General features: G+C 39.9%; 1 protein-coding gene across 1 annotated transcript in view; it reads right to left on the reverse strand.

Annotated features, from left to right (window-relative positions):
- Nup154 (nuclear pore complex protein Nup154) overlaps nt 1-27587 on the reverse strand; it is a 290508-nt gene that overhangs the window by 150356 nt on the left and 112565 nt on the right. The window contains exon 6 of the mRNA XM_068349854.1: nt 6477-6667. Coding sequence (XP_068205955.1) covers nt 6477-6667 — 191 coding nt within the window. The remainder of the gene's footprint in view (nt 1-6476; nt 6668-27587) is intronic.

Raw genomic sequence — 27587 nt, forward strand, 5'->3', positions numbered from 1 at the left:
GTTACATTAAAACCCCTTTTTTATTTATTATTTCTTTACTATTATTCTTTTTTTTGGTTTATATGTATTTATCATATTGTATTATTTATTATTATTATATTATATTGTATAGCGCCAACGTTATCCCTGCGTGTCGTAAGAGGCGACTAAAAGGGACGGGACGAGGGGGCTGGGAACCCCCTCTCCTGTATCTACATCCTGTGAGACATCGACAAAGAGATGAAGCTGGGGGGAGAGTGACTGATCCCCGCACTCTAGTTTTGGGATGTTTGAATGTGCGTGGATGTAGTACGATAGAGAGTAAAAGATGTGAGATTGGAAGTATGTTTAGGAATAGAAGGATGGATGTATTGGCCTTGTGTGAGAGGAAGATAAAAGGAAAGGGTGAAGTGATATTTGGTGAAATGTCTGGTAGAGTGTCTGGGATTGAAAGGGGAAGAGCGAGAGAGGGTGTGGCTTTATTGCTGAGTGAAGGGATGACAAGTAAAGTAGTGGAATGGAAGGAGATATCATCTAGGTTAATGTAGGTAAGGGTTAGGTTGGGTCGGGAATGTTGGGAGTTTGTCAGTGCGTATGGGCCAGGTTGTGAGAAAAGTGAAGAAGAGCGGAATGAGTTCTGGAATGAATTAACTAGGCGTGTAGAAGGACTGGGTAGAAGGAATTATGTAGTTGTCATGGGTGATTTAAATGCTAGAGTGGGCACTGGAGAGGTAGAAGGTGTCATTGGGAAGTATGGCGTACCAGGTGAAAATGAGAGTGGTGAGAGACTGGTAGATGTGTGTGTTGAGCAAGAGATGGTGATAAGTAATAGCTTTTTCAAAAAGAAAGATAAAAATAAGTATACATGGGTAAGAGTGGCAAATGGAAGAGTAGTAGAAAAGGCATTAATGGATTATGTGTTGATAACTAAAAGAATGTTTGGAAGATTGAAAGACGTGCACGTGTTTAGGGGTATGGCTAACGGTATGTCTGATCATTTTTTGGTGGAAGGAAAATTAGTTGTAGCAAAAGAGTGGGGGAATAGAGTAGGTGGATGTAAAAGGGAGCTAGTGAGGGTTGAAGAGCTAATAAAACCGGGGGTAAAAAGTAAATATTAGGAAAGGTTGAAAATGACATATGACGAAGTGAAAGTAAGAGAAACTGGCAATTTAGAGGAGGAGTGGAAGTTAGTAAAAGAAAATTTTGTTGGGATTGCAAGTGATGTGTGTGGCAAGAAGGTTGTTGGAGGCAGCATGAGGAAGGGCAGTGAATGGTGGAGTGAAGGTAAAAGTGGAAGAGAAAAAGAGGGCTTTTGAAGAATGGCTGCAAAGTAACAGTATAGAGAAGTATGAAAAATATAAAGAGAAAAATGTGGAAGTAAAGCGCAAGGTACGTGAGGCAAAGAGGGCAGCTTACCTGAGGTGGGGTCAGGGATTGGGTCATTCATATGAAGAAAATAAGAAGAAGTTTTGGAAAGAAGTGAAGAGATTAAGGAAGGCTGGTTCAAGAATTGAAGACAGTGAAAGATGGAAATGGAAGGTTGTTAAAAGGAGAGGAGGCAAGGAAAAGATGGGCGGAATATTTTGAAAGTTTACTGAATGTTGAGGATAATAGGGAGGCAGATATAATTGCTATTGCAGGTGTTGAGGTGCCAGTGATTGGAGATGAGAATGAGAGAGAGATTACAATAGATGAAGTAAGGAGAGCACTAGATGAAACGAGAGTAGGAAAAGCGTCTGGTATGGATGGTGTGAGAGCTGAGATGTTGAAGGAAGGGGGTGTGACTGTACTTGAATGGTTGGTGAGATTGTTTAATATGTGTTTTGTGTTGTCAATGGTACCCGTAGATTGGGATTGTGCATGTATTGTACCACTATATAAGGGTAAGGGAGATGTGCATGAGTGTTGTAATTCAAGAGGTATTAGTTTGTTAATCGTAGTTGGAAAAGTGTATGGTAGAGTAATGATTAATGGGATCAAGGATAAAACAGAGAATGCAATCTTTGAAGTACAGGGTGGTTTTAGAAGAGGTGGGGGTTGTATGAATTAGATTTATACAGTAAGGCAGATATGCGAGAAATATTTAGCAAAAGGTAAGGAGGTGTATGTTGCGTTTATGGATCTGGAGAAAGCGTATGATAGAGTTGATAGGGAAGCAATGTGGAATGTGATGAGGTTATATGGAGTTGGTGGAAGGTTGTTGCAAGCAGTGAAAAGTTTCTACAAAGGTAGTAAAGCATGTGTTAGGATAGGAAATGAAGTGAGTGATTGGTTTCCGGTGAGAGTGGGGCTGAGACAGGGAAGTGTGATGTCGCCGTGGTTGTTTAACTTGTATGTTGATGGAGTGGTGAGAGAGGTGAATGCTCGAGTGCTTGGACGAGGATTAAAACTGGTAGACGAGAATGACCATGAATGGGAGGTAAATCAGTTTTTGTTTGCGGATGATACTGTACTGGTTGCAGACACAGAAGAGAAGCTTGGCCGATTAGTGACAGAATTTGGAAGTGTGTGTGAGAGAAGGAAGATGAGAGTTAATGTGGGTAAGAGTAAGGTTATGAGATGTACGAGAAGGGAAGGTGGTACAAGGTTGAATGTCATGTTGAATGGAGAGTTACTTGAGGAGGTGGATCAGTTCAAGTACTTGGGGTCTGTTGTTGCAGCAAATGGTGGAGTGGAAGCAGATGTACGTCAAGAGAGTGAATGAAGGTTGCAAAGTGTTGGGGGCAATTAAGGGAGTAGCAGAAAATAGAGGGTTGGGCATGAATGTTAAGAGAGTTCTATATGAGAAAGTGATTGTACCAACTGTGATGTATGGATAGGAGTTGTGGGGAATGAAAGTGATGGAGAGACAGAAATTGAATGAGTTTGAGATGATGTGTCTAAGGAGTTTGGCTGGTGTATCTCGAGTAGATAGTCTTAGGAACGAAGTGGTGAGAGTGAGAACGGGTGTAAGAAATGAGTTAGCAGCTAGAGTGGATATGAATGTGCTGAGGTGGTCTGGCCATGTTGAGAGAATGGAAAATGGCTGTCTGCTAAAGAAGGTGATGAATGCAAGAGTTGATGGGAAAAGTACAAGAGGAAGGCCAAGGTTTGGGTGGATGGATGGAGTGAAGAAAGCTCTGGGTGATAGGAGGATAGATGTGAGAGAGGCAAGAGAGCGTGCTAAAAATAGGAATGAATGGCGAGCGATTGTGACACAGTTCCGGTAGACCCTGCTGCTTCCTCCGATGCCTTATATGACCGCGGAAGTAGCAACAGTAGGGGATTCAGCATTATGAAGCTTCATCTGTGGTGGATAACGGGGGAGGGTGGGCTGTGGCACCCTAGCAGTACCAGCTGAACTCGGTTGAGTCCCTTGTTAGGCTGGAAGGAACGTAGAGAGTAGAGGTCCCCTTTTTTGTTTTTGTTTCATTTGTTGATGTCGGCTACCCCCCAAAATTGGGGGAAGTGCCTTGGTATATGTATGTATGTATTAATGTAATGTGTAATTATGTGTAGCCATTTATTAAGGATTTATTATGGGTTTTTAGGCTGAGGAACGAATTAAATAAATTACCATGTATTCTTATGGGAATATTTGTTCCAACAAACGATCGTTTTAACATACGAAGCAGTTTCTGGAACGAATTAAGATCGTATGTAGAGGTATCACTGTTATATTAAAAAACTATCAGGGAAGAGATTCCAAATGGACAAACTACGTTGTTGACAAGATCCTTAAACAGATGAATATCTTGAAAAAATGTTAACCCTTTTACCCCCAATGGACGTACTGGTACGTTTCACAAAACTCATCCCTTTACCCCCATGGACGTACCGGTACATCCTTGCAAAAAGCTATTTACATATTTTTTAATATTTTTGATAAATTAATGAGAAACTTCAGGGATTTTCCAAAAGAATGAGACCAACCTGACCCCTCTATGACGAAAACTAAGGCTGTTAGAGCAATTTAAAAAAAAAAAATTGCGAAAAACTATTTAAAATGAAAAAAATTGTCAAATTATTCACACTAGGATCAGCAACTATGAAAACCTAAATCAGTAAACTTGGTGACATATGACCCAAAAACTGTTAATAGACCATTCCTTTAAGGGAACTGTCTGCCATGGTGTTTTGACATACCAACATTCAGAAATCGAAAATCGTTTTATTGCTTCGATGTATGCGTAAACATATCGTACATGCTCTCCAGAAATTTCAGCCAATTATTAAATAACGAAGATATAGCGGTCTTTAAATGATGACGTCATCCTTACTGTGTCGTTTGCATGACCGAGTTTGACAGAATCATCTGTGTGTTTATTTTTGCATATTTATAGCAATTTTTTCACCTATGTTTCGAAATCTCGTACGTCTGGCAGAAGTGGAAGGCATTGGTGGAGCGTAGTTGAACGAAACCTACTCCTATGAGAACAGCAGCCAGAGTTTCCAAAGACGTATAGAAGTTATAATGCATGTGTTTGATTACTTGAAGTTCGTATGTACATTGTGTTTTCATGTCCTTGGGAACTTTATAGCCAGGTCAATGTTACCTAAGGTCATAGAAAGAACAAATAGTCAATTATTTTTCCACATAATGAAGATATAGCGGTCATTAAATGATGACGTCATCCTTACTGCGTCGTCTACATGACTGAGTTTAACAGAATCGTATTAATGTTTATTTTACCATATCTGCGTGTGTGTGTGTGTGTGTGTCATTGGTAGAGGGTAGGTAAATGAAAACTACCAGCTACGAGAACATCAGCCAATAGTTCCCAAAGACGTATAGAAGTTATAATGCAGGTGTTTGTTTACTTGAAATTCGTATGTACATTGTGTTTTCACAACGTCCTCGGGAACTTTGTAGCAAGGCCAATATTACCTAAGGTCGTAGAAAGAACAAGGAGTAAGCAGAGAAAAAGAAAAAAAAACCAACAAGTGAGGGAAACAGGAATAAGAGTACAAACCTGAAACATGCCAACTAATACACTGGCAACTCGTAACATAGTAATAGTAAATTGCGTGTTCAAATACCTCGTTTAGGGTGCATTTACTGTATATAGGAATAAACAATAAAAGTTATCATAATAATGTCATTTTGATTTCTTTAAGAAAAGCGAAAATTTGTTGCAATTCTCTGGGAGCTCATAACTCAAAAACATACTTATTCACACTTAGGTACATTTTTCTCACTTATTTGTTGTTTGATATTAGAGAGAAAGATAACATTGAAAAGAGGAATAAAAATCCCACAATTTTGTGAAACTGAACTTTTATTTTATTTCTACTTTCTTTTTCACGATTATTTTGCGTCTAGACGAGGAAAAAAAAGGGAAAATCAAAATTCCGTCTAACAGAAGTTTCTGTTTATAAAGTAGTTTTTAAGGTATAAGATTCAATACAATTGATGTCGTATTAGTGGGGAAAAATGTACCTAAATTTCTTTTTTAAAATCGTGATTTTTGCTAATATATCAAAGAATTTTGATCAAATGACTTGAAATTTTTATATGATGAAGGTATCATATATGTCTAATCATACAGAAATGGTGTATTTTGGATCATTAGGAAAAAAATAGCGGACATGGCGGACGGTCCCCTCAAGTGGTCTGACCATATATGCAACCCTTTCAAAACAAGACGAACAACACTAGAGTATGGAATATGCTCACAGATGTTATGAATTGTAGTGATGAAGCATAACTATCAAGCAGGACAAATAATGATAATAGGTTCCTGGTTTGTCATTCAGTAATATTTAAATAACTGGAGAAAACTCCAGTCAGTCAATATAACAGCAGGACTTTATAAAAATATACCATTATCAGACACAGCCTCTGCATTATCAACAGCTCCTCCTTGTAATCAATCAGCTAAAACTAAATTAGTAAGATGCATAGTGGGAGTTCTGCAAACTTTATCTGGTATCATTTCTCTAAAAATTCTGAGCTCATAGCTTATTCATTTACAATTTTACATCTTTATTCAGCTTATATTGTGAAGAAGCCTAAGAGTTTAGCAACTACTTGGTTCCATTGAACTACCTATAAAATAATAAAATATATCAATAAAAAGTTCACTATAGGTAAGGATTAATTAATGTTCGGTTTCACTTCTATTCCTTAAACTTCAAATTAAATTCATACAAGACAGTGACAGATGCCATTTCATTTTTATTAGCTGTACTTCAAAACTTCTCTGAAACCTTGACAACATTTATTACTATTATTAGGTAGTTTACAAAGAGAGTACTCCTTTGCCAATCACGTGAGTAGCTAAATTCAACAATTTCACTTTAAGGAATAAAAATTATGACATGCCAAACCATATAAGGGCATTGCAAAGAAGCAACATCAACCTTTGTACAAATGGCGAGGTCTCATATTCAAGTACTGCTCAACTAACACTAAGTGGGTATGAAAGCTGGAATCTATAAGATACTACAAAATTGATTCCTATCTTCGACCAACTTTCAAAATAAAATGATATAGACTATTTAGATCATAAACTCACCTGAGCCGTTGGAGGATTGAGAGCAGAACACCACAACTGGGGTGTAACATCAGCCAGAGCCCACACATATCCATCAACAGCATGAGTGCTCTGAGACTCTGCCAGAGTTGGATGATAAGGGTACTGATCACTGCTCATTGTCCATATTGTATCTGCCTCATTGCTTTCATTGGAGCACAATACACAAGTTCCTGTAATTGAAAAAGTTGTTACTGGAGAACCAAAAAAAGTACGAAATACTGTAAAATAAACGCCGAAGAATCTTTACTTTACAGGACCAAATTGAATAATTAATCAAGTTTCTGCCTACTCTGTTCCATTCAATAGAACATACTTATCCACAACATCAGTACTAATGAAAGTTTTAATGCTACATCTCAAACCCTACTAAAGAATGAAAAACTAATTTAAATGTGACCCACAATAAACTCATTACAGTATTGTACTTATGATTTAGCTGATATCTAATGGGTTTATTATTATTATTATTATTATTAAATGCTAAGCTACAACCCTAGTTGGAAAAGCAGGATGCTATAAGCCCAGGGGCCCCAACAGGGAAAATAGCTCAGTGAGGAAAGGAAACAAGGAAAAATAAAATATTTTAAGAATAGTAACAACATTTAAATAAATATTTCCTATATAAACAATAAAAACTTCAACAAAACAAGAGAAAGAGAAACTAGATACAATAGTGTGCCTGAGTGTACCCTCAAGCAAGAGAACTCTAACCCAAGACAGTGGAAGGCCATGGTACAGAGGCTATAGCACTACCCAAGACTAGAGAACAATGGTTTGATTTTGGAGTGTCCTTCTCCTAGAAGAGCTGCTTACCATAGCTAAAGAGTCTCTTCTACCCTTACCAAGAGGAAAGTAGCCACTGAACAATTACATTGCCGTAGTTAACCCCTTGGGTGAAGAAGAATTGTTTAGTAATCTCAGTGTTGTCAAGTGTATGAGGACAGAGGAGAATCTGTAAAGAATAGGCCAGACTATTCGGTGTCTGTGTAGGCAAAGGGAAAGAACCGTAACCAGAGAGAAGGATCCAATATGGTACTGTCTGGCCAGTCAAAGGACCCCCTAACTCTCTAGCAGTAGTATCTCAACAAAATTAATTTTAAAGACTTCACTGATGCTAGACATGCCAATCATGGCCTAAAGATGTTACTCTGCTGTATGGCCACCTAGCACCCCAGCATGTGTACCTCTTTGGACCAAAAGATCTAGGCAGGTAAGAACCCAACTTCTTGAGTGTCTAGCTTGCTAAAAGCAATATGCTTCTTAGGCTTTGTTGTTTCTTGCTTCATTCTATTTCTGCATTTTAATTAAAAACAAGTGGGTAACAGTCAAATATTTCATTTAACCCCTACCCCCATACTATATTTTTCCAGTGGCATGGTTTTAGGTTCATTTTTAAAATAAGGTTGCTGTGTCGAATTTCAGCAATGCATGTCATGATTATAATGTCTAAATGCATTCTCACAACATAAAAAAATAAAGGAATAAAATTACAAAATGTCAGATAGTCCATTGGAAAATTAACATTATGATTTGTCTCTATGGATAAAATGAAGATATAACTGAAGAAGAAACTATAAATACTCAGGATTGTGATGAACAAACAAAAACTTTGGGAAAAGTTGATGTTGGAGGAATACTTTATTATTCTGGTGGTTACATAACATTTAAATTTCCTAAGATGTAAATGTGGATTCTTAAACCATTGGTCTATCTATTACAATTTTCTATTTACCTCAAAATTCCCTTGTTTAAACCTCTGGACTGATTTGTGCTAAGCGTGAATAGATTGTTGCAATCTACATTTGTTATTCCTTAAGAATTTTGAATGCCTCTATTAATTGTTACCTTATTTGTCCAAATTACCTTAGTGTTGAAACTAGTTTGGTGCTCAAAGCTTGTAGTGCTTCCAGTCTATCTCTATCCTTCTGAATACTTGGAGCCGAGAATTAGACTGCATATTCTAGATGGGGTCTGACTAGTGATGTGCACAGTTTTAGTACAATGTCTTTGTTACTGTATTTGAATTGCCTCTTTATGTAACCTATTAGTTTTAGTGCTTTCTTTTCAGCTTTCATGCTATGATTGGTGAACTTCAAATCCTTGCTGATAATAATACCAAGATCTTCCTCCTGATCCACACTTTCTATTTCATTCCCTAGCAGTGAGTAATCTGATTGTCAGTTACTATTATGTGCATGACTTTGCATTTCCCACTATTAAAAGGTATTTTCCATTTTCTGGACCATTCTCCTAGCTTCATTAGATCATCTCTCAAGGTTTCTAAGTCTTCTGATTTTGCAGTATTTATGCCTAGTTTAGTATTGTTGGCAAATTTGGCTATTCTACTAGTTAACCCAAAATCTATCTCGTTCACGTAGATCCGAAATAGCAACGGGCCACGGACGGATCCTTGAGGTACTCCACTTGTAACAGCTGCCCACTCAGAAGTTTCTTCATTGACTGTATTTCTGTTTTCTATTTGTAAGTCAATCTTCGATCCATTCAGCTGGCTCGTCAGTAATACCAAGTGCTCTAAATTTGACCATTAATTTTTTATAAGGAATTTTGTCAAAAGCCTTTTCAAAGTCTAGGCATATGATGTCTATTGCCCTACTTTTGTCATAAATGCTAAACTTGTGGAAAAATTCCAAAAGATTTTTCACACGTGATCTCTTGTCTAAATCCATGTTGGCTGTCTATCAGAAGATTGTTTTTCTCTGTGTTCTACTAATGAATTTACTATAATTAAATCAAAAATTTTGCAAGGTACTGAAGTCAGGACACGCAGGTCTGTAGTTTCCAGGTTCTTCTTTTGGTCCCTTCATGTAGACTGGAGGAAAATTGTCTAGTTTCCATCCTTGTGGTGCCTCTATTTTGTTGGCTGAGGAGGATGATTTAGTTGATGGTGAACTTGTAACTATTTATTTTGTTGTAAAACCTGATGTCGATGGCAGCAGTTCTTCGATGTCAAGATCAGGTGATGACTCTGTAGCCTATCAGTTTTCTACTCTAGGAGCTGATTTAACCTTTTAAGGATGTTTCTTCTCTTGTAAAAAATTGTCCAATGAGGCAAAAACAAATCTTACACATTCTTATTTTTGCAAAATATTCAGCTAAAGGTTCCAAAGACTGACAGATACTTAGATAAATAGTAAAACCCCATTGCTTATATTCCTTGGTCCTGCATCAGAGAAACTTTCTTCAAGTTTCTGTTGTTCCTCATCTCAAAGAATACTTTGTTTGTAAATGGTTGCTTGTGAGCCTTGATCAACTGTTTAAATAATCATTTTCCAACTTCATCTCAAGTTCTTGACTAAGAAATACCAAATCACTCGCTATGCCGTTTACTGGCTCACAAAAAACTTTAAAATCACAAATGAATTGAGGACACAGTTTCTTAGAAAAAGCATTCATTGCTGTTTGAGTCACTCGGGACCAAGAAGCATTTATGTTTAATATTGTAAAGCAAATTCTGAATCCCTTCCAAAACTCTCAAATATTCATCCTGTCCTCTGCTGAAGTAGCACTAACTGCCTGCCATAAGGTATGTCATGAATAGTACCGCTTAAAGATCACTATGATACCTTGGGTCCATGGCTTGAATAAGAGAGGGGACAAGAAAACAACTTTCATATATGGGTCCAATCCAGGTAGTTCAGAAGCATGGGATCTCCAAGCAGATTATCAAGGATCAACATAACCTTGAACGGAGGTTTCTTAACGCTGCCATACTCCTTGATTGATAGTATTAAAAGGGCCATTGAAATATTTCTTTTTCAAAAATGGCCATTGACCCATGCCTTTAGATTAGCCATTAATTCACAAGAAGTGTGTATTTTGAGTGCCCCAGGATTAAGGGTATAGTAGATAACAATGGCTTTGAATTGAAATTACCAATAATGTTACTCCTAACACTAATGTTAGCCTATCTTGGGGTACCTTATACCATGCTATAGTATTTTCTTCCTTGGAAATAATTCAACAATTGCACACTTGCACCCAAACAAGACTGTGATGTTAACATTGAAGATGAGTTCCTGAGGAATTCATTTTTCATCAATGATTTTTATTTAGATTTTGGAAATTCCAAGCAGCAACAGTATCCGCAGCAATAGCTTCTCCCTGAATTTCAATGTTGTGAAAATTCAAGCACTTCTTGAACTGATTAAAGTACCCATGACTTGCAGCAAATGAAATGTTCTTTACGCTGGGATGTTTTTCAAGCAAATCCTCAGATGAAGACTTGGCATTCTCTTGAATTAAAATATGGCTCATAGTAACTCAAATCTAATAAGTGTTCAATTTTACCATAGATTATGCCTCATATTAAAAGTAGAAGTTAAATTAGATAATGAAGTCTTTCCAGTAACGTATTGGACAATGCAATCTATATTATGGATTTTTGGGCTCAAGCCATGTCGTCCTGATGGAAGTTCCTAAAAGGTAGCTTCCTTGGGTATATATGACTACAGCGATATTCCCAGAGAATTTACCTTAAGGTACCCAGAATTCTAACTCCTGGAGCGAATATCCCTAATAAAAGAACCAGGGATATCGCGAAATATCAGAGGACGTATTCTTGACACGCCACATAGCAATCTGCACCCCGAACAGAGTTAACACTTCGAAGGGGTCAATTGCCAAGAAAATGAAAAACGAGAAAGAAAGGAGAGCCGCTCGAAAGGTATCTCTCCTCTCCCGTTTCGTAAACGTGCATTGCGCCGCTCACGGCGCCATCTGTATTCCTTTTTGCGTAGCTCAACAACTCGGTGTTTTTCCCTGTGTTATCTCGCAATTCTTGGATTATTTCAACTTTATAATGCTTTCTCCAACTTCTTCTGCTTCTGATAAGTTGAGTATTATTTCTTTTCTGTATATATGTAAGCTCTTGGTAATTTTAAAATGATTTGAGAGTGATATCGTTGTTACAAGAGCTGTTGCCTACCGGAGGCGTCCTGGACGCTGTCGCTCGCTATGTATGAGTTATTTAGTTAGCCAGAGCGACGTTCCCGGCTGTTTCGCTTTAATAATTTTAGCTATTCAGCGTTACATAGGATTTCTTTATATGATGCTTTTAGTATTTCCGTTTTGGCGAAGGATTTGCCGATTCTGGCCTACGCTAGACCTTGTAGCCTAGTCGTTTGGCCCTAGTACTTTCCTGCATGACATTCAGATTTCCGAGTGTTTTAAAATTTTATTGAAGCTTTAGGCAGTTTTATACACTTAAGATTATGTTGATTTTCTTCCAAGATAGTATACGAGTGAGTTTCGGTGATTTAGGTAATCGATTCTCTTCGCACCTAGGCTAGTTGTCTATGGGGCCATAGTATACTTTCTCACACTCCCCGGTTGCTCTCTTCTCTTCGGAGAATGTGTGCAATCCCTTTCCCTCTGCTTAAGCCTTGGGCTTAACCCTAATGGTTTATCTGAATTGACTTTAGATACAACTACATTAGGGTGTTTCTGTTCTTTCCTGTTTCCAGTAAGTCTGGCTTCAGGAAGGGGGCAGGACATCAGAGTTCTTAGTCTGAGTCTGTTTGTGTCTAGCTTTGTGGTTGAGATTCCCTGGCTAGACTGAGAGCAGACATAGGAGGCTTAGCCTCCTTAGTTCACTTTCGAAGGTTTCTGTATGAGATGATTCCTTCTTTTTGTGTTCTAACAGACTAGTCCAGTGTTGTTGTTCTCGGTGTGGAGAATGAGATCCTCTTTTTCTGTGAATAACAACGCCTTCCTTGCTTTGGTTCCGAGGGAGTTGGCAAGTATTGCTGGCCTCCCTCCTCGGATCTCCCCTAGGCTAAGATGAGTTTTCTTGGCTGCGGGTGATTCATTATTAGAGCAAGGTTGGCAGGACCCTCTTCCCCCCTCTTTCCTTAGTGATGGCCTAGCCATTGCATCCCTGTCTGTCATTCTACATCTGTACCTAGCATAGGTTAGGATGTGGGGTTGACTCAGTCCCTTGCTGGCCGGCACGGGTCTTCTGCTTTGAGTGCTGCCCAGACCTCCCTTGGTCTCTTATCCATGTTTGTCTGTAGAGCCAGATGGCATTGGTATCTCTTATCCATGTTTGTCTGTAGAGCCAGATGGCATTGGTAAGGAAGCCTGAAGTTATATTCTCCCCTTCCTTATGTGCACTCTTTCGGGTTGCCGGGCTATGAGGCAGTACAGTCTCTTATCCCGGCATCCATTCTGTTTTTCTTCTAGTGTTTGTACCCTAGCCCGGCTGCCTGCCTAAGTGGCCGGCAGCCGGGCAATTGGAGTTCTCTGGTTCTTTTGCTGCCGGCCGGCATTGGTTGTATACCTTTGCCGGCCGGCTATAATATCACACCTTTGTTCTGCCGGCTGCTACGATTAGTGGCCGGCAGCCGGGTGTTGTTGTTGTTTAGCTGCCGGCCGGCAATAGAAACACACCGAGGTTCTGCCGGCCGCTACGTTTGGCGGCCGGCAGCCGGGTGCTATCTTGTGTAGTTGCCAGCCGGCAGTCACTGCCGGCCGGCACACGCATTTGAACCAGCATTCTTCCACCTTATAGTCTATAAGTAGTATACTTTGGAACTAGTTAAGTGCCGGCCGGCACATTACCTTCTATACTGTAGCCAGTATTTTTCAGTATAGTATATACTGTAGGGAGAAAACTATAGTATAGTATATGTTACAACACTAAGTTTTTCTAACACTTTTGTGTTGTCTTGCACAGCCCTTTGGTGTAATCATACAGATAAAGAAAGTGAGTTCTTTCTTATCTACTATCCAGCATTTTAAAATCACTTATTTGGGTGTGAGCTACACCTGTTTCCTCTGGAAATTATTTCTTGGTCACTCTAGAATAGATTAACCATATGATTTTATTATCTGCAAGGTTGCAGCAATTGACTGTGCGGGAAATACAAGTGTGTGTCTTTCCTTTCTAGTTTAGTTATTCTAAGCTATGTATATCCAGTGATACGTAGTTCACTTGATACTCATGGAATTTTCTTCTCTTTACAGGAGGACCATCCGAAGTGTGGAAGTGTTTTCTGAAACGTCCGCAGCAAGAACTTCTGCGGACATGACTTGTGTAGGAGGCACGCAGCATGCGCAGTCTCCAAAGGTGATCTCCGGTATTGGGACCGGCATGTATGTACCGTGTGCACAAACCTGATTACTGAGGCTTTTGATTCCCCTAAGACGGCGGAGTCAAGGGACGTAGCAAGGGAGAAGCTTCGTACCTGGGTAAGAGGCTTTCAGAAGAACACTTCTGGCCCCTATCTTCCAAGTGAGAAGATGAGGGCTTACCTTTTCCCCAAGGCGTCAGCTGAGGCAGTGATTCCCCAGCCTCAAGCGGAGATACCGTTGGTTCAGATCCCGGTGGATGCTGAAGTCGCGGATGCCCTGCAGGACATCCAATTGGACGATAGGATGTCGGAGGTGTCCACCCCCGTGCCCTCGATTTTTCCAACACTCCACCCCCGTTCTGGAGGAGTACATTCAAGAACTGTTGGAGAAAAGAGTAATCCGAAGGGTAAAGTCCATCAAATTCCAAGGGAGGCTGTTTTGTGTTCCCAAGAAGGACTCAGAAAAACTCAAGAGTCATTCTGGACTTGTCGCCACTCAACAAGTTCATAGTGAACTGCAAGTTCAAGATGCTAACACTGCAACACATAAGGACCTTACTGCCCAAGAGGGCATTTACCGTCTCCATAGATTTGTCAGACGCCTATTGGCACGTTCCAATCAATCGTCAAATCTCCCCCTACCTAGGGTTCAAGCTACATTGAAGACTCTACGCCTTCAGAGCCATGCCATTCGGGCTAAACATAGCCCCAAGGATCTTCACGAAGCTTGCGAGCGTAGCTCTCAAACAATTACGCCTAAAGGGAATCCAGGTGGTAGCCTACCTGGACGACTGGCTGGTGTGGGCAGCATTCAAGACAGAATGTTTGCAAGCTTCCCTACAGGTGATCCAGTTCCTAGAGTATCTAAGCTTCAAGATCAACAGAAAAAAGTCTCGACTTTCTCCATCTCAAAAGTTCCAGTGGTTGGGAATCCACTGGGACCTAGTGTCACACCAACTCTCCATCCCGGCAAAGAAGAGGAAGGAGATAGCTGGTTCTGTCAAGAGACTTCTGGATTCCGAAAGGATATCAAGACGCGAACAGGAGAGAGTGCTGGGTTCTCTCCAGTTTGCTTCAGTAACAGACCTGGTGCTAAGAGCACAGCTAAAGGATGTAACCGGAGTTTGGAGAAGTTATGCATCAAACGCGCGAAGAGATCTGATAAGACCAGTTCCGCTTCGTCTACGTACGCTTCTCAGGCCTTGGTCCCAAGTCAGGCAACTAAAGAAGTCGGTAATTCTTCAGCCACCTCCCCCCTCGTTGACTATTCACACAGACGCCTCAAAGGAGGGGTGGGGAGGTCATTCTCATCGGAAGAAGGCCCAAGGAACTTGGTCCAATCTATTCAAGACATTTCACAAACTTTCTGGAAGCTATGGCAGTACTCCTTACCTTGAAGAAAGTCTCCCCTCGTTGCTCGATCCACATAAGGTTGGTGCTGGACAGCGAGGTGATTGTGAGATGCTTGAATCGACAAGGATCGAGGTCACCACCACTCAACCAGGTGATGTTGGCCATCTTTCGACTGGCGGAAAAGAAGAAGAGGTACCTGTCGGCAGTTCACCTTCAAGGAGTCCGCAATGTGACAGCGGACGCTCTATCCAGGTTCACACCGATAGAGTCGGAATGGTCCCTAGACGCAGGATCATTCTCCTTCATCTTGAGTCAAGTCCCAGAACTGCAGATAGACCTCTTTGCGACGAATGACAACAAAAAGTTACCCCTTTACATGTCCCCGTACGAGGATCCCTTGGCGGAAGCAGTGGACGCAATGTCCCTCGACTGGAACAGATGATCCAGGATTTACCTGTTCCCTCCTCACAACCTTCTATTGAGGGTCGTCAACAAACTGAGATCTTTCAAGGGAGTAGCGGCAATAGTGGCTCACAAGTGGCCGAACAGCGTGTGGTTCCCTCTGGCATTGGAACTACGGCTGAAGTGTCTACCGTTACCAGATCCAGTTCTGACCCAGCGAGTTCAAAAGTCGACTGTCTGCACTTCATCACAGAAAACCCGGAACCTGCAGCTCATGATTTTCTCTCCCTAGCGGTGAGAAAACGTTTCGGGATTTCGAAAGACAGTATAGACTTCCTAGAGGAATATAAGTGCAAATCCACTAGAAGGCAATATGAGTCATCATGGAGAAAATGGGTGGCCTTTGTCAAGGCGAAAAATCCGCAAAAGATCTCGACGGACTTCTGGTTATCTTTCTTCATCCACCTCCATGGTCAAGGGTTAGCAGCCAACACAATATCAATGTGTAAATCTGCTTTGACAAGACCCATTTTATATGCCTTCCAGGTCGACCTCTCTAACGATATTTTTAATAAAATTCCGAAAGCCTGTGCTAGGCTCAGACCATCAGCACCTCCAAAGCCCATTTCATGGTCTCTAGATAAAGTTCTTCATTTCGCTTCACTGTTGAACAATGAGGAGTGTGCTTTAGCCCCAAAAAGTTATTTTCCTGTTTGCACTCGCGTCGGGGGCCAGGGTTAGTGAAATTGTAGCCCTCTCGAGAGAGGAAGGTCGTGTTCAGTTCTTGGATGGGGGAGAACTGAACCTGTTTCCGGATCCTACGTTTCTCGCCAAGAACGAGTTACCCACCAACAGGTGGGGTCCCTGGAGAATCTGCCCTCTGAAAGAAGATGCATCTCTATGTCCAGTGGAATGCCTAAAGGTCTATCTTCGTAGAACTTCAGACTTCAGGGGAGGTCAACTATTCAGGGGAGAAACATCAGGCTCAAATTTATCGCTGAAACAACTTAGAGCGAAAATCACCTATTTTATTCGCAGAGCGGATCCAGACAGTACACCCGCAGGTCACGATCCGAGGAAAGTTGCCTCATCCTTAAATTTCTTCAATAGTATGGATTTCGAACATCTTCGCTCATACACTGGCTGGAAGTCTTCCAGAGTTTTCTTTCGTCACTATGCGAAGCAAGTGGAGCAACTGAAGAGGTCTGTGGTAGCAGTGGGTATTGTCATTAAACCTGCTGTTTAACTCTGCGAGAATAGTGGATTTAATTGGGACGATTAATTCCAGGGTGAGTGTGTACAGTGAACCCTCGCTAGTTCGCGGTTCGACCATCGCGGATTCACCACTTCGCGGATTTTTTTCATAACGCATGTTTATACATATATCGCGGATTTTCTGGAAATTTCGAAAATACCGCGATGTGACCGATGGTGCGAGATAGGAGAAAGTAAGGAAAATTTAATCATGATTGATTTTCAATATAAATGAAACTTTGAGGAGCAACAAAAATATCATTTGTTAGAGAGATAGAGAGAGGTAAGGAATGGGAGGTAGTGAAAAGTAGCCCAGAGAGAGAGAGAGAGAGAGAGAGAGAGAGAGAGAGAGAGAGAGAGAGAGAGAGAGAGAGAGAGAGAGAGAGAGTGAGTGTGTGTGTGTGATGTTTTAAATGTAATAAACAAAAAAATTTTATAGGTTATAACACATTGGTGCTTATGTAATATCAACTGTATACTGTAGACGGTTTGAATAAGTCATGAAATGGTATAAACGATACTTTGTTAGTGTATTCGTACACTCTCAAGAGCGGCAGCTAGACGTCAGCTGATCTAATCACAGCCAAAAGTAAAACAAAAAGAAGTCAACAATACTCGATTTTTAAAACACACCCGAAATTTAAAAACAAAAGTACAGTGAACCCTCGTTTATCGCGGTAGATAGGTTCCAGTCGCGGCCGCGATAGGTGAAAATCCGCGAAGTAGTGACACCATATTTACCTATTTATTCAACATGTATATTCAGACTTTTAAAACCTTCCCTTGTACGTAGTACTGTTAACAAACTACCCTTTAATGTACAGAACACTTAATGCATGTACTACAGTACCCTAAACTAAAACAGGCACAAATATTAAAGGTGATTTTATATCATGCATTTCCTAAACATGCTAAAAAGCACGATAAAAAATGGCAACCAATGTTTTGTTTACATTTATCTCTGATCATAATGTAAAAACAAAACTGGAGGGTAGAGCTTTGCTTATTACCCAGACATATTTCCCATACTTTTCCCTTAGAACTACATCACATCTTCCTACTTTAGATATATATATATATAATATATATGTATATACATATATATATATATATATATAGTGTGTGTGTGTGTATATATATATATTTATATGTATACACATATACATACCTACATATATACATAAATACATGCATACATATATATATATATATATATATATTACTGTATATATATGGGTTATGGAAAAAATCCGCGAAGTGGTGAATCCGCGATGGTCGAACCGCGAAGTAGCGAGGGTTCACTGTACATGCTTTCTTAATGTGCAATTAACTATTTAAAGAGTAGCAATTTTCTAGAATAAAATGATGTTTCCCAAAAAATAGTGGTTTGCTGATGAAATCGGATGCCGTATTTTAAGCAACGATTGAAATGGATGTAAACTCGGCATAATTTTTTCATTTCGTATTTAATTGACACTAAGAAAACTAATTTTAGTTTCTTCATTTATATGTAAGTATTGTATAACACGAAGAGAGAGAGAGAGAGAGAGAGAGAGAGAGAGAGAGAGAGAGAATGAATCAGCTGTTGTAATTGAATGCCGTGTTTTTTGTTTCGTGAGAATTTCATCGCAACGACTATAACAACAACATACTGTACTGAACTTTACAGTATTATACAGACTACTGTAATATGATAAAGTAAAATATTTGTAATAACCTATTTTATATGAAATGGGGCTATTTTTTTTGTTTAAAATTTACGTTTACGTACGTAAAACAACTCTCTCTCTCTCTCTCTCTCTCTCTCTCTCTCTCGTAAATTGTTTTCCTGCCTTGCTACGTATGTATGATTTTATATAGATACGGTAAATAATATTTGTAATAACATATTTTCTAAAAGCTTTTACTGTAATATCATTATCACTTTCATCATGCGCGTTAAATGCCTTCGTTTGTTTACTGAGCGTACTTTATTACGCCGTCGTTTGAGGCGGCATCATAAAGAAAAACATTCCATTTGGAAGTCCTAAGAAAATTAAGTAAAACATTGGTAATAACAAAATCAACATACTGTACTGAATAATCAATATAATCGATGCAAAAACTAACCTATACACAGATGTGTAAATGCGTTTGTTTCTTCATTATGATCAGAGATAACGTAAACAAAACATTGGTTGCCATTTTTTATCGCACTTTTTGGCGTGTTTAGGAAACGCATGATATAAAATCGCCTTAATATTTGTGCCTGTTTTAGTTTAGGGTACTGTAGTACATGCATTAAGTGTTCTGTACATTAAAGGGTAGTTTGTTAACAGTACTACGTACAAGGGAAGGTTTTAAAAGTCTGAATATACATGATAAATAAATAGGTAAATATGGTGTCACTACTTCGCGGATTTTCACCTATCGCGGTCGGGTCTGGAACCTATCTACTGCGATAAACGAGGGGCTCACTGTAGTTCCGAACTGTTCTACAAACTAAGTGTTAGGGCACTAGGGTGCCCACATTGACTTCCATATTCAAAGGTGAACCTAACATAAGTGCAGACATGTGTGCCAAGCGTTTCCAACGCTAATGTAACTGATTAGTAATACAGACTTTTATGATTTTGATACCTCGGTATGTTAAAAGTGGCGCTAATGTTTTCTTTCAGATAAACAAGTTTTCTGTTTACTATCATGCTTATGCTTATTTATTGGTTATCCTCCTCTTATATATGTATAATTGTTGTTTAACCTGTTTTATTTTATTGATTGTCAATAAACTAGTTTTTGTGAACCTTGCGTCTCCTTCGCCTGTGTCATTTTACTTGAAATGATTTAGCATTACGTTTACCATGTATATTTATCTGGGATAATTCTAATAGATTGTTCCTTTATGCAGGCATTTTTGCATTGGTTTATGCTTTCCCCTAGCGGGGAGGACTTCATGCCCTAAGGGGACGGTGGCGGATATGTAAGTTTTCCTCCTACCCGGATATAAACCTTTGTCCAATCCAGTAATGAACGGGGAACTGGTCGATATTTCATATTGACTCAGTGGTTCTTTACAAACTATGCTTTACATGATATAGGGTGAGATCACTATATTGGCTTGTCTGTTATTCATACATAGGTATATGTACTCTTCGAGACTTTTCCAGAGTCTAGTACAGTGGAACCTCTACATCCGAACGTATCTACATCCGAATTTTCCAACATCCGAAGTAAAATTTGAGCAAATTTTTTACTCTACACCCGAATTTTATTTCGACACACGAAGTAAACATTACGCCATTGAGCGTCGAGTGCTCAGTTCTCTGTTCTTGTGTGTATCATGTGGTTGTCCTCTGTTTGGTCTGTTATTAACAGTGCTTATTTTCTTCCTTTTCTCACATTTCCTTTTTGATTTTACCTATAATCATGGTCCCTAAGAAGCTAAGTTTCAGTACAGGAAGAAGGCAATTCTTTCAATAGAATTAAAGCAAGAAATTATAGAAAAACATGAGAGCAGTGTACATGTGAGTGATACTGTATGGCTAAAACAATATGGCCGGAATAGGCCTAATGATCTCGAGGATCATCAAGCTGAAGGCAGCCATTAAAGCAAATAACCATCGAAGGGGATCACCATTATTACAAGACATCATAGCAATACCCTGGAAGAGATTAGAGCGCCTTTTTACTGATAGGGATAAAGGACAAAGAGATTGTTGGCAACGATCATTTGTGAGAAGGGCCAGCGTGATGAACAGAAAGAAAGAAAAAAGTGAAGCAAAGAAAACCAAGATAGCATTAACAAGCTCTTTTAAATAAGACTTCTCTCTTTTTCTGTTTCTCTTTAAACATAGCATTAACATGTTCTTTAAATAAAATCTCCTCTCCTCTCTCTCTCTCTCTCTCTCGTTCTTCTTCGCTGTTGTAGTGTTAGATACGTCTACATCTATTTTTTTTCCGAGAGAGAGAGAGAGAGAGAGAGAGAGAGAGAGAGAGAGAGAGTGAGAGAGAGAGAGGTGAGAGAGAGTGAGAGTGAGAGAGAGAGTGAGAGAGAGAGATTAAACAAAAATGTGTTTAGAGTACATATGATTTTTAACTGCGTCAACGAGTTGAAAAACAATTAAATGAAACTAAGAAAGTAATAACAGCTAATCCTTTATTAACTAAAACAAATATTGATACAAAACACACACACACAGGTGCAAGAATTTTGCTACAGTAAGAGAGATGGTTAGGGAGGAGGTAGAGATGGTGACTGCGATAACATACCGTAACTCGTCACTGAAAGTGATGAAAATAAAAAATCAAAAGAAAAAAATGTAAAAATATGAAATATAAAAATAAAATAAAAAAATAAATAAGCTTAGTTAGATTAAAATTTCCGTAGTGTAAGTTACAGTATGTTATCGCAGTCACCATCTCTACCTCCTCACCGATCGTGTCTCCTTGTGTGTGTGTGTGTGTGTTTGCGCATACGCACACGAGTGTGTTTGTATCAATATTTTTTTTAGTTAATAAAGGAATTCAGATTCGCTGATATTGTTTTTTTAGTTACATTTAACTGTCTTTCAACTCGTTAACGCTGTTAAAAATCATATGTACACAACACATTTTTGTTTAATCTCATTTTTGTTTAATATCTCTCTCTCTCTCTCTCTCAGAAAAAAATTAATAGACGTCTCTAACACTAACAGTGAAGAAGAACAAGAGAGAGAGAGAGAGAGAGAGAGAGAGAGAGAGAGAGAGTATTTATTTAAAGAACATGTTAACACCATGTCTACCTTCTCGCCGATCGTCCGTCTCCTCCTGGGTAGCAAATCCTACACCTGCGTTGGCCTGTCTCTAAGGTAAAGTGGCAATAAAACACATTTTTTATTCATTATTTCTTTATAATTATCTTTTTTACATGCTTCTTTCATATTATGCAGTTATGTTATTGTTATGTGTAATTATATGTAGCCATTTATTAAGGATTTATTATGGGTTTTTAGACTGAGGAACGAATTAAATGAATTACCATGTATTCTTATGGGAAAATTCGTTTCGACATCCGAACATTTTCTACATCCGAAGTTGGTTCTGGAACGGATTAAATTCGTATGTAGAGGTTCCACTGTATGACTCTTCCCTGTAGGGGGCAGGAAGCACTAACATGGTCTATGGTTAGATGAAAAGATGTATGACGGTTACATCTTAGGTCTCTAGGTCTAGTTGGCCGGGAAATACCTTCGGGGAGTACGGCACGTTTTGAGAATCCACAGATACAGTAATGCACTGGTATACTTCCATCAGGACGACATGGCTTGAGCCAAAAAAACGGATTTTGAGCGAAGCGAAAAATCTATTTTTGGGTGAGATGGCCATGTCGTCCTGAAGGACCCGCCCTTCCCTTTTCTTCTAAAAAGGGCTGTAGGTCCCCTCCCTACATACAGTATCTGTAGCACCTCGTGTATCGCTACAAGGAATACAGATGCTCACGGCGCAATGCACGCTTACGAAACGGGAGAGGAGAGATACCTTGCGAGCGGCTCTCCTTTCTTTCTCGTTTTTCGTTTTCTTGCCAATTGACCCCTTCGAAGTGTTAACTCTGTTCGGGGTGCAGATTGCTATGTGGCGTGTCAAGAATACGTCCTCTGATATTTCGCAATACCCCTGGTTCTTTTTATTAGGGATATTCGCTCCAGGAGTTAGAATTCTGGGTATCTTAAGGTAAATTCTCTGGGAATATCGCCGTAGTTATATATACCCAAGGAAGCTACCCTTTAGGAACTTCCATCAGGACGACATGGCCATCTCACCCAAAAATAGATTTTTCGCTTCGCTCAAAATCCATTAATGGGGGCCTATAGCCCAGGCAATATTGATTCACCCTTTTCATATCTCTTTATCACGTCCAGTTTATCTTGTATTGTTATAACATGCCTCTTATATTCATAGCTTCAACTTCCTTGGGGACATGGCCAAAATATGCAAAGATTGCAGATATACAAAAGAAAAACTTTAACAAATGTTTACAATACCAGAAATTTTGTCTAAACAATTAAGGTGCATGGGTAGTGTTATTATTATTATTATTATTATTAATAATTGCTAAGCTACAACCCTAGTTGGAAAAGCAGGATGCTATAATCCCAGGGGCCCCAACAGGGAAAATAGCCCAGTGAGGAAAGGAAACAAGGAAAAATTAATGGATTTTGAGCGAAGTGAAAAATCTATTCTTGGGTGAAAGAGCCATGTCGTCCTGATGGAAGTTCCTTCATTAGTAGCTTCCTAAGTTATATGTGACTACAGTGATATATCCCAGAGAATTTACCGAAGGTACCCAGAATTCTAACACCTGGAGCGAGTATCCCTTAAATTTCTCCAAGGGATATCGCGTAAGGACGTATCTTGACACATCTCATAGCTATTTACACCCCGAATAGCCTTTCACTTTGAGAGGGAAAGTGGCAAGAAAAATAGGAGTCATTAAAGAGGTGATCAATCTATTCTGAAGAAGTGTTTTAACTCTTTCATTCTACCTTGTTTTGAGTATTGTTCTCCTGTCTGGTCTTCAGCTGCTGATTCTCATCTTAATTTGTTGGACAGAAACTTACGGTCTATTAAATTTCTTATTCCTGATCTAGATATTAATCTCTGGCACCGTCGTTCAATTAGTTCATTATGCATGTTGCATAAGATTTTTCATAACTCTGACCATCCTTTACATTCAGATCTCCCAGGACAATTCTATCCTGTTCGTAATACTAGGCAGGCAGTTAATTCTAATAGCCAGGCCTTCTTCATCACGAGGCTCAATACTACGCAGTACTCTAGAAGTTTTATTCCAGCTGTGACCAAGTTGTGAAATGATCTTCCTAATTGGGTGGTTGTATCAGTAAAACTTCGAAAGTTCAAAGTTGGAGCAAATGCTTTTTTGTTGACCAGGTGGACATGAGTCTTTTTATAGTGTATTTATGACATATTTGTTTTTGTTGTTGTTAATAGTTTATATATGACATGTCTGTTTTGACGTTGTTACTTATTTTAGAATGATTTATTGTTAATTTTTTCTCTTCATTTATTTATTTCCTTATTTCCTTTCCTCACTGGGCTATTTTTCCCTGTTGGAGCCCCTGGGCTTATAGCATCTTGCTTTTCCAACTAGGGTTGTAGCTTGGATAGTAATAATAATAATAATAATAATAATAATAAACAACTCGACTCTCCTAATGTACGCCCAATCGCCACCGCACGGCGCCACCAAACCATTCTCCGTAGCTTTGCAAGTATCACAGATACAGTACCAAAGGAAGGGATTAACATCCTTTTACCAAAGGAGAGTGGGTCCATCAGGACGACATGGCTCTTTCACCCAAAAATATATTTTTCACTTCGCTCAAAATCCGTTTTTTGGGCTTAGGCCATGTCGTGCTGATGGAAGTTTACCAGAGCATTAATGTATCTGTGGATTTAATAGTGCCGTTATCTCGAATTGACTATTTCCTAATCGGTCATAAAGACCAAAGACACTTGATGTTACCGTAATACATCAACCAACTGAGCATACCATATGCCAGCTCTTCCTGCCCCCTACAGGGAAAAGTCTGTATAGACTCTAGGAAAAAACCCGAGAATTGTGAGTTCAAGGAACAATTAGCAAGCAGAAGTATATCGTGTTGTATATACGTAAAGTGTAGTTTGTACTAAAGGGCTGAATAGAGTACTGTACCTCCCAGGTCTGGATCAGGCAGACAAGTTTATGTTCACGTAGGAATCATAATACAGTAAACAAACATAGCACAACCAAACTTACCTGTTTGCATGGTAAGGGAGACTTTGTCCCACAAGGTCCATAAGAGGATCAAGTATGCTCTGAATATAATCTAATAATCTTAAGGCGAAAGAGACGCAAAGATTCCTTCTATAGTTTATTTACAAGAAACACAGAAGTTATGATTAAATAATATATTTATGCTAGACATAGACATAACAAGCATAACAGTAATAACAAAATAAATAAGATGAATCTGAAAGAGAAACATTGCCACTCCATGAAATTAGGAAATTTCATTAGATATGTTATTACTAAAAAACATTATGCATAAATATGCTGGCAATCATGTCAAAATATTATGCTTAAGGTCACTTAACTAGGTAAGACAGTTCATAATAACCACATCAACACTAAAATATCATGATATACCTAAGTCTATCATGCACACCCTTCACTAACAGTCCCAAATAGTGCACTGTCCTTCGCAGTAATCAAGCTGCAGGCTTTATTACACTGCCTGCAGCCACCACATGAAATTTGATTTCTTGTAATTGCTTCGCATAGTGCCTAAAAAATATTCTGGAAGACTTCCAACCAGTATAAGCACGCAGGTTATCAAACGACATACAGTAGTCTGAAAGAAGTTTAGAGACGAGGCAACCTTTCTCGGATCATGACCTGCGGGTGTACTATCAGGATCCGCTCTGCGAATAAAGTAAGTGATTTTCACCCTTATCTGTTTCAAAGATAACGTCGAACCAGAAGTCTCTCCCCTAAAAAGCTGACCTTCCTTAAAGTCTGAAGTTCTACGAAGATAGACCTTTAGGCATTCCACTGGGCAGAGGGATGCTTCTTCCTTCAGAGGGCAGATTCTCCAGGGACCCCATCTCTTAGTGGGTAGCTCATTCTTGGCGAGAAACGTCGGATCCGGAAAGAGATTCAGTTCTCCATTCGGTGTAAACTGAATGTGGCCATCATCCCTCGAGAGGGCCACTATTTCGCTAACTCTGGCTCCTGAGGCTAGTGCAAATAAAAATATCACTTTCTGAGTCAAGTCTTTCAGCGAGCAATCTTCATTGTTCAAGGTCGAGGCCAGATGAAGAACCTTATCCAAAGACCATGAAATAGGCTTTGGAGGGGCTTCTGGCCGAAGTTTTGTGCAGGCTTTCGGAATCTTGTTGAAGATTTCGCTGGAAAAGTCCACTTGGAAGGCATATAGAATTAGTCTAGCTAAGGCAGATTTACACGTCGTCATCGTATTAGCCGCTAATCCTTGTCCGTGAAGATGGATGAAGAAGGACAAGCAGAAATCCGTAGAAATCTCTTGAGGTTTCTTCGCCTTAACAAAGGCCACCCACTTCTTCCAAGAAGATTCGTATTGTCTTCTTGTTGACTTTGACTTGTATTCTTCTAAGAAATTAATACTGTCCTTTGAAATCCCAAACCTTTTCCTGACCGCTAAGGTGAGAAAATCATGAGATGAAGGTTTTGGGTTTTCTCTGATGAAGCGTAGACAGTCGAATTCTGTACTAGCCGAGTCAGAATTGGTTCCGGCAACGAGATCAGCTTCAGGCGTAGTTCCGTTATCAGGGGGAACCAGACGCTCTTGGGCCACTTGTGGGCCACTATCGCTGCCCTCCCCCGAAAGGATCTCAATTTGTCGAGGGCTTTCAACAATAGGTTGGTTGGTGGGAACAGGTAAATCCTGGACCATCTGTTCCAATCTAGGGACATTGCGTCCGTTGCTTCCGCTAGAGGATCCTCATACGGGCTACGTACCGGGCCAACTTCTTGTTGTCGCTCGTTGCGAAGAGATCTACTTGCAATCCTGGGACTTTGCTCAATATGAAGGAGAATGATCCTGCGTCTAGGGACCATTCGGACTCTATCGGGTTGAACCTGGATAGAGTGTCCGCCGTCACATTGCGGAATCCTTGAAGGTGGACTGCTGATAAGTGCCATTTCATCTTCTTGGACAGACCAAAGATGGCTAGTATCACATGATTTAACTGAGGCGATCTCGAACCTTGTCGATTTATGCATCTCATAACCACTTCGCTGTCTAGGACCAGACGAACGTGGATTGAGTGGCGAAGTTTCAGTTTCTTCAGGGAAAGAAACACTGCCATGGCTTCCAGATAGTTGATGTGGAAGGACTTGAAGAGAGGAGACCAAGTTCCTTGCACTTTCCGATGATGAGAATGACCCCCCCATCCTTCCTTTGAGGCATCCGTGTGGACGGTGACTGCAGGAGGTGGTGGTTGCAAGGATACTTTTCTTCTTAAGTTCTTCGCTTCCGACCATGGCTTGAGAATCGATCGCAGACGATTTGGTAATGGTCTTTGTAGATCTCTTTGATCGTTGTAAGCGTATTTTCTCCAGATCCCTGATGCATCTTTTAACTGTGCTCTCAAAAGTGGGTCCGTCAAAGAGGCAAACTGGAGAGACCCCAACACTCTCTCCTGTTGTCTTCTTGATATCCTTCGAGATTGAAGAAGACTTTTGACGGCCCTTGCTATCTCCTTTCTCTTTGCTTTTGGCATAGAGAGGCAATGTGACTGTAAGTCCCAGTGAATTCCCAGCCACTGGAACTTTTGAGCCGGAGACAGCCGAGACTTCTTCAGGTTTATCTTGAATCCTAGGTACTCTAGGAATTGGATAATTTTTCTGGAGGCTTGCACGCATTCTTCCTTGGATGCTGGCCACACCAGCCAGTCGTCCAGGTATGCCATCACCTGAGCACCTTTGAGGCGTAGTTGTCGAATAACTGCGTTCGCAAGCTTTGTGAATATTCTCAGTGCAATGTTCAGACCGAAGGGCATGGCTCTGAAAACGTATTTTCTTTTCTGGAGCTTGAACCCTAGGTAGGGGGAAACCTGACAGTTGATTGGTACATGCCAGTACGCATCCGTCATGTCTATGGAGACTGTGTATGCCCTTTTGGGCAGAAGGGTCCTTATGTGCTGAAGCGTCAGCATTCTGAACTTGTAATTTACAATGAACTTGTTGAGTGGAGATAAGTCCAGAATGACTCTGAGCTTTTCCGAATCCTTCTTCGGAACACAGAATAGCCTTCCTTGAAATTTGATGGACTTTGCTTTCTGTATTACTTTCTTGTCTAGTAATTCCTGAACATATTCTTCCAAAACTGGGGTTGAGGGTTGGAAGAAATGAGGAAAGCTTGGTGGAGTTGAGTTCCAACCCCACCCCAGTCCCATCTTGATCAGGCTGTGGGCCCAAGGATCGAAGGTCCAC

This window comes from Palaemon carinicauda, chromosome 2, assembly GCF_036898095.1.
Source record: "Palaemon carinicauda isolate YSFRI2023 chromosome 2, ASM3689809v2, whole genome shotgun sequence".
Lineage (NCBI taxonomy): Eukaryota > Metazoa > Arthropoda > Malacostraca > Decapoda > Palaemonidae > Palaemon > Palaemon carinicauda.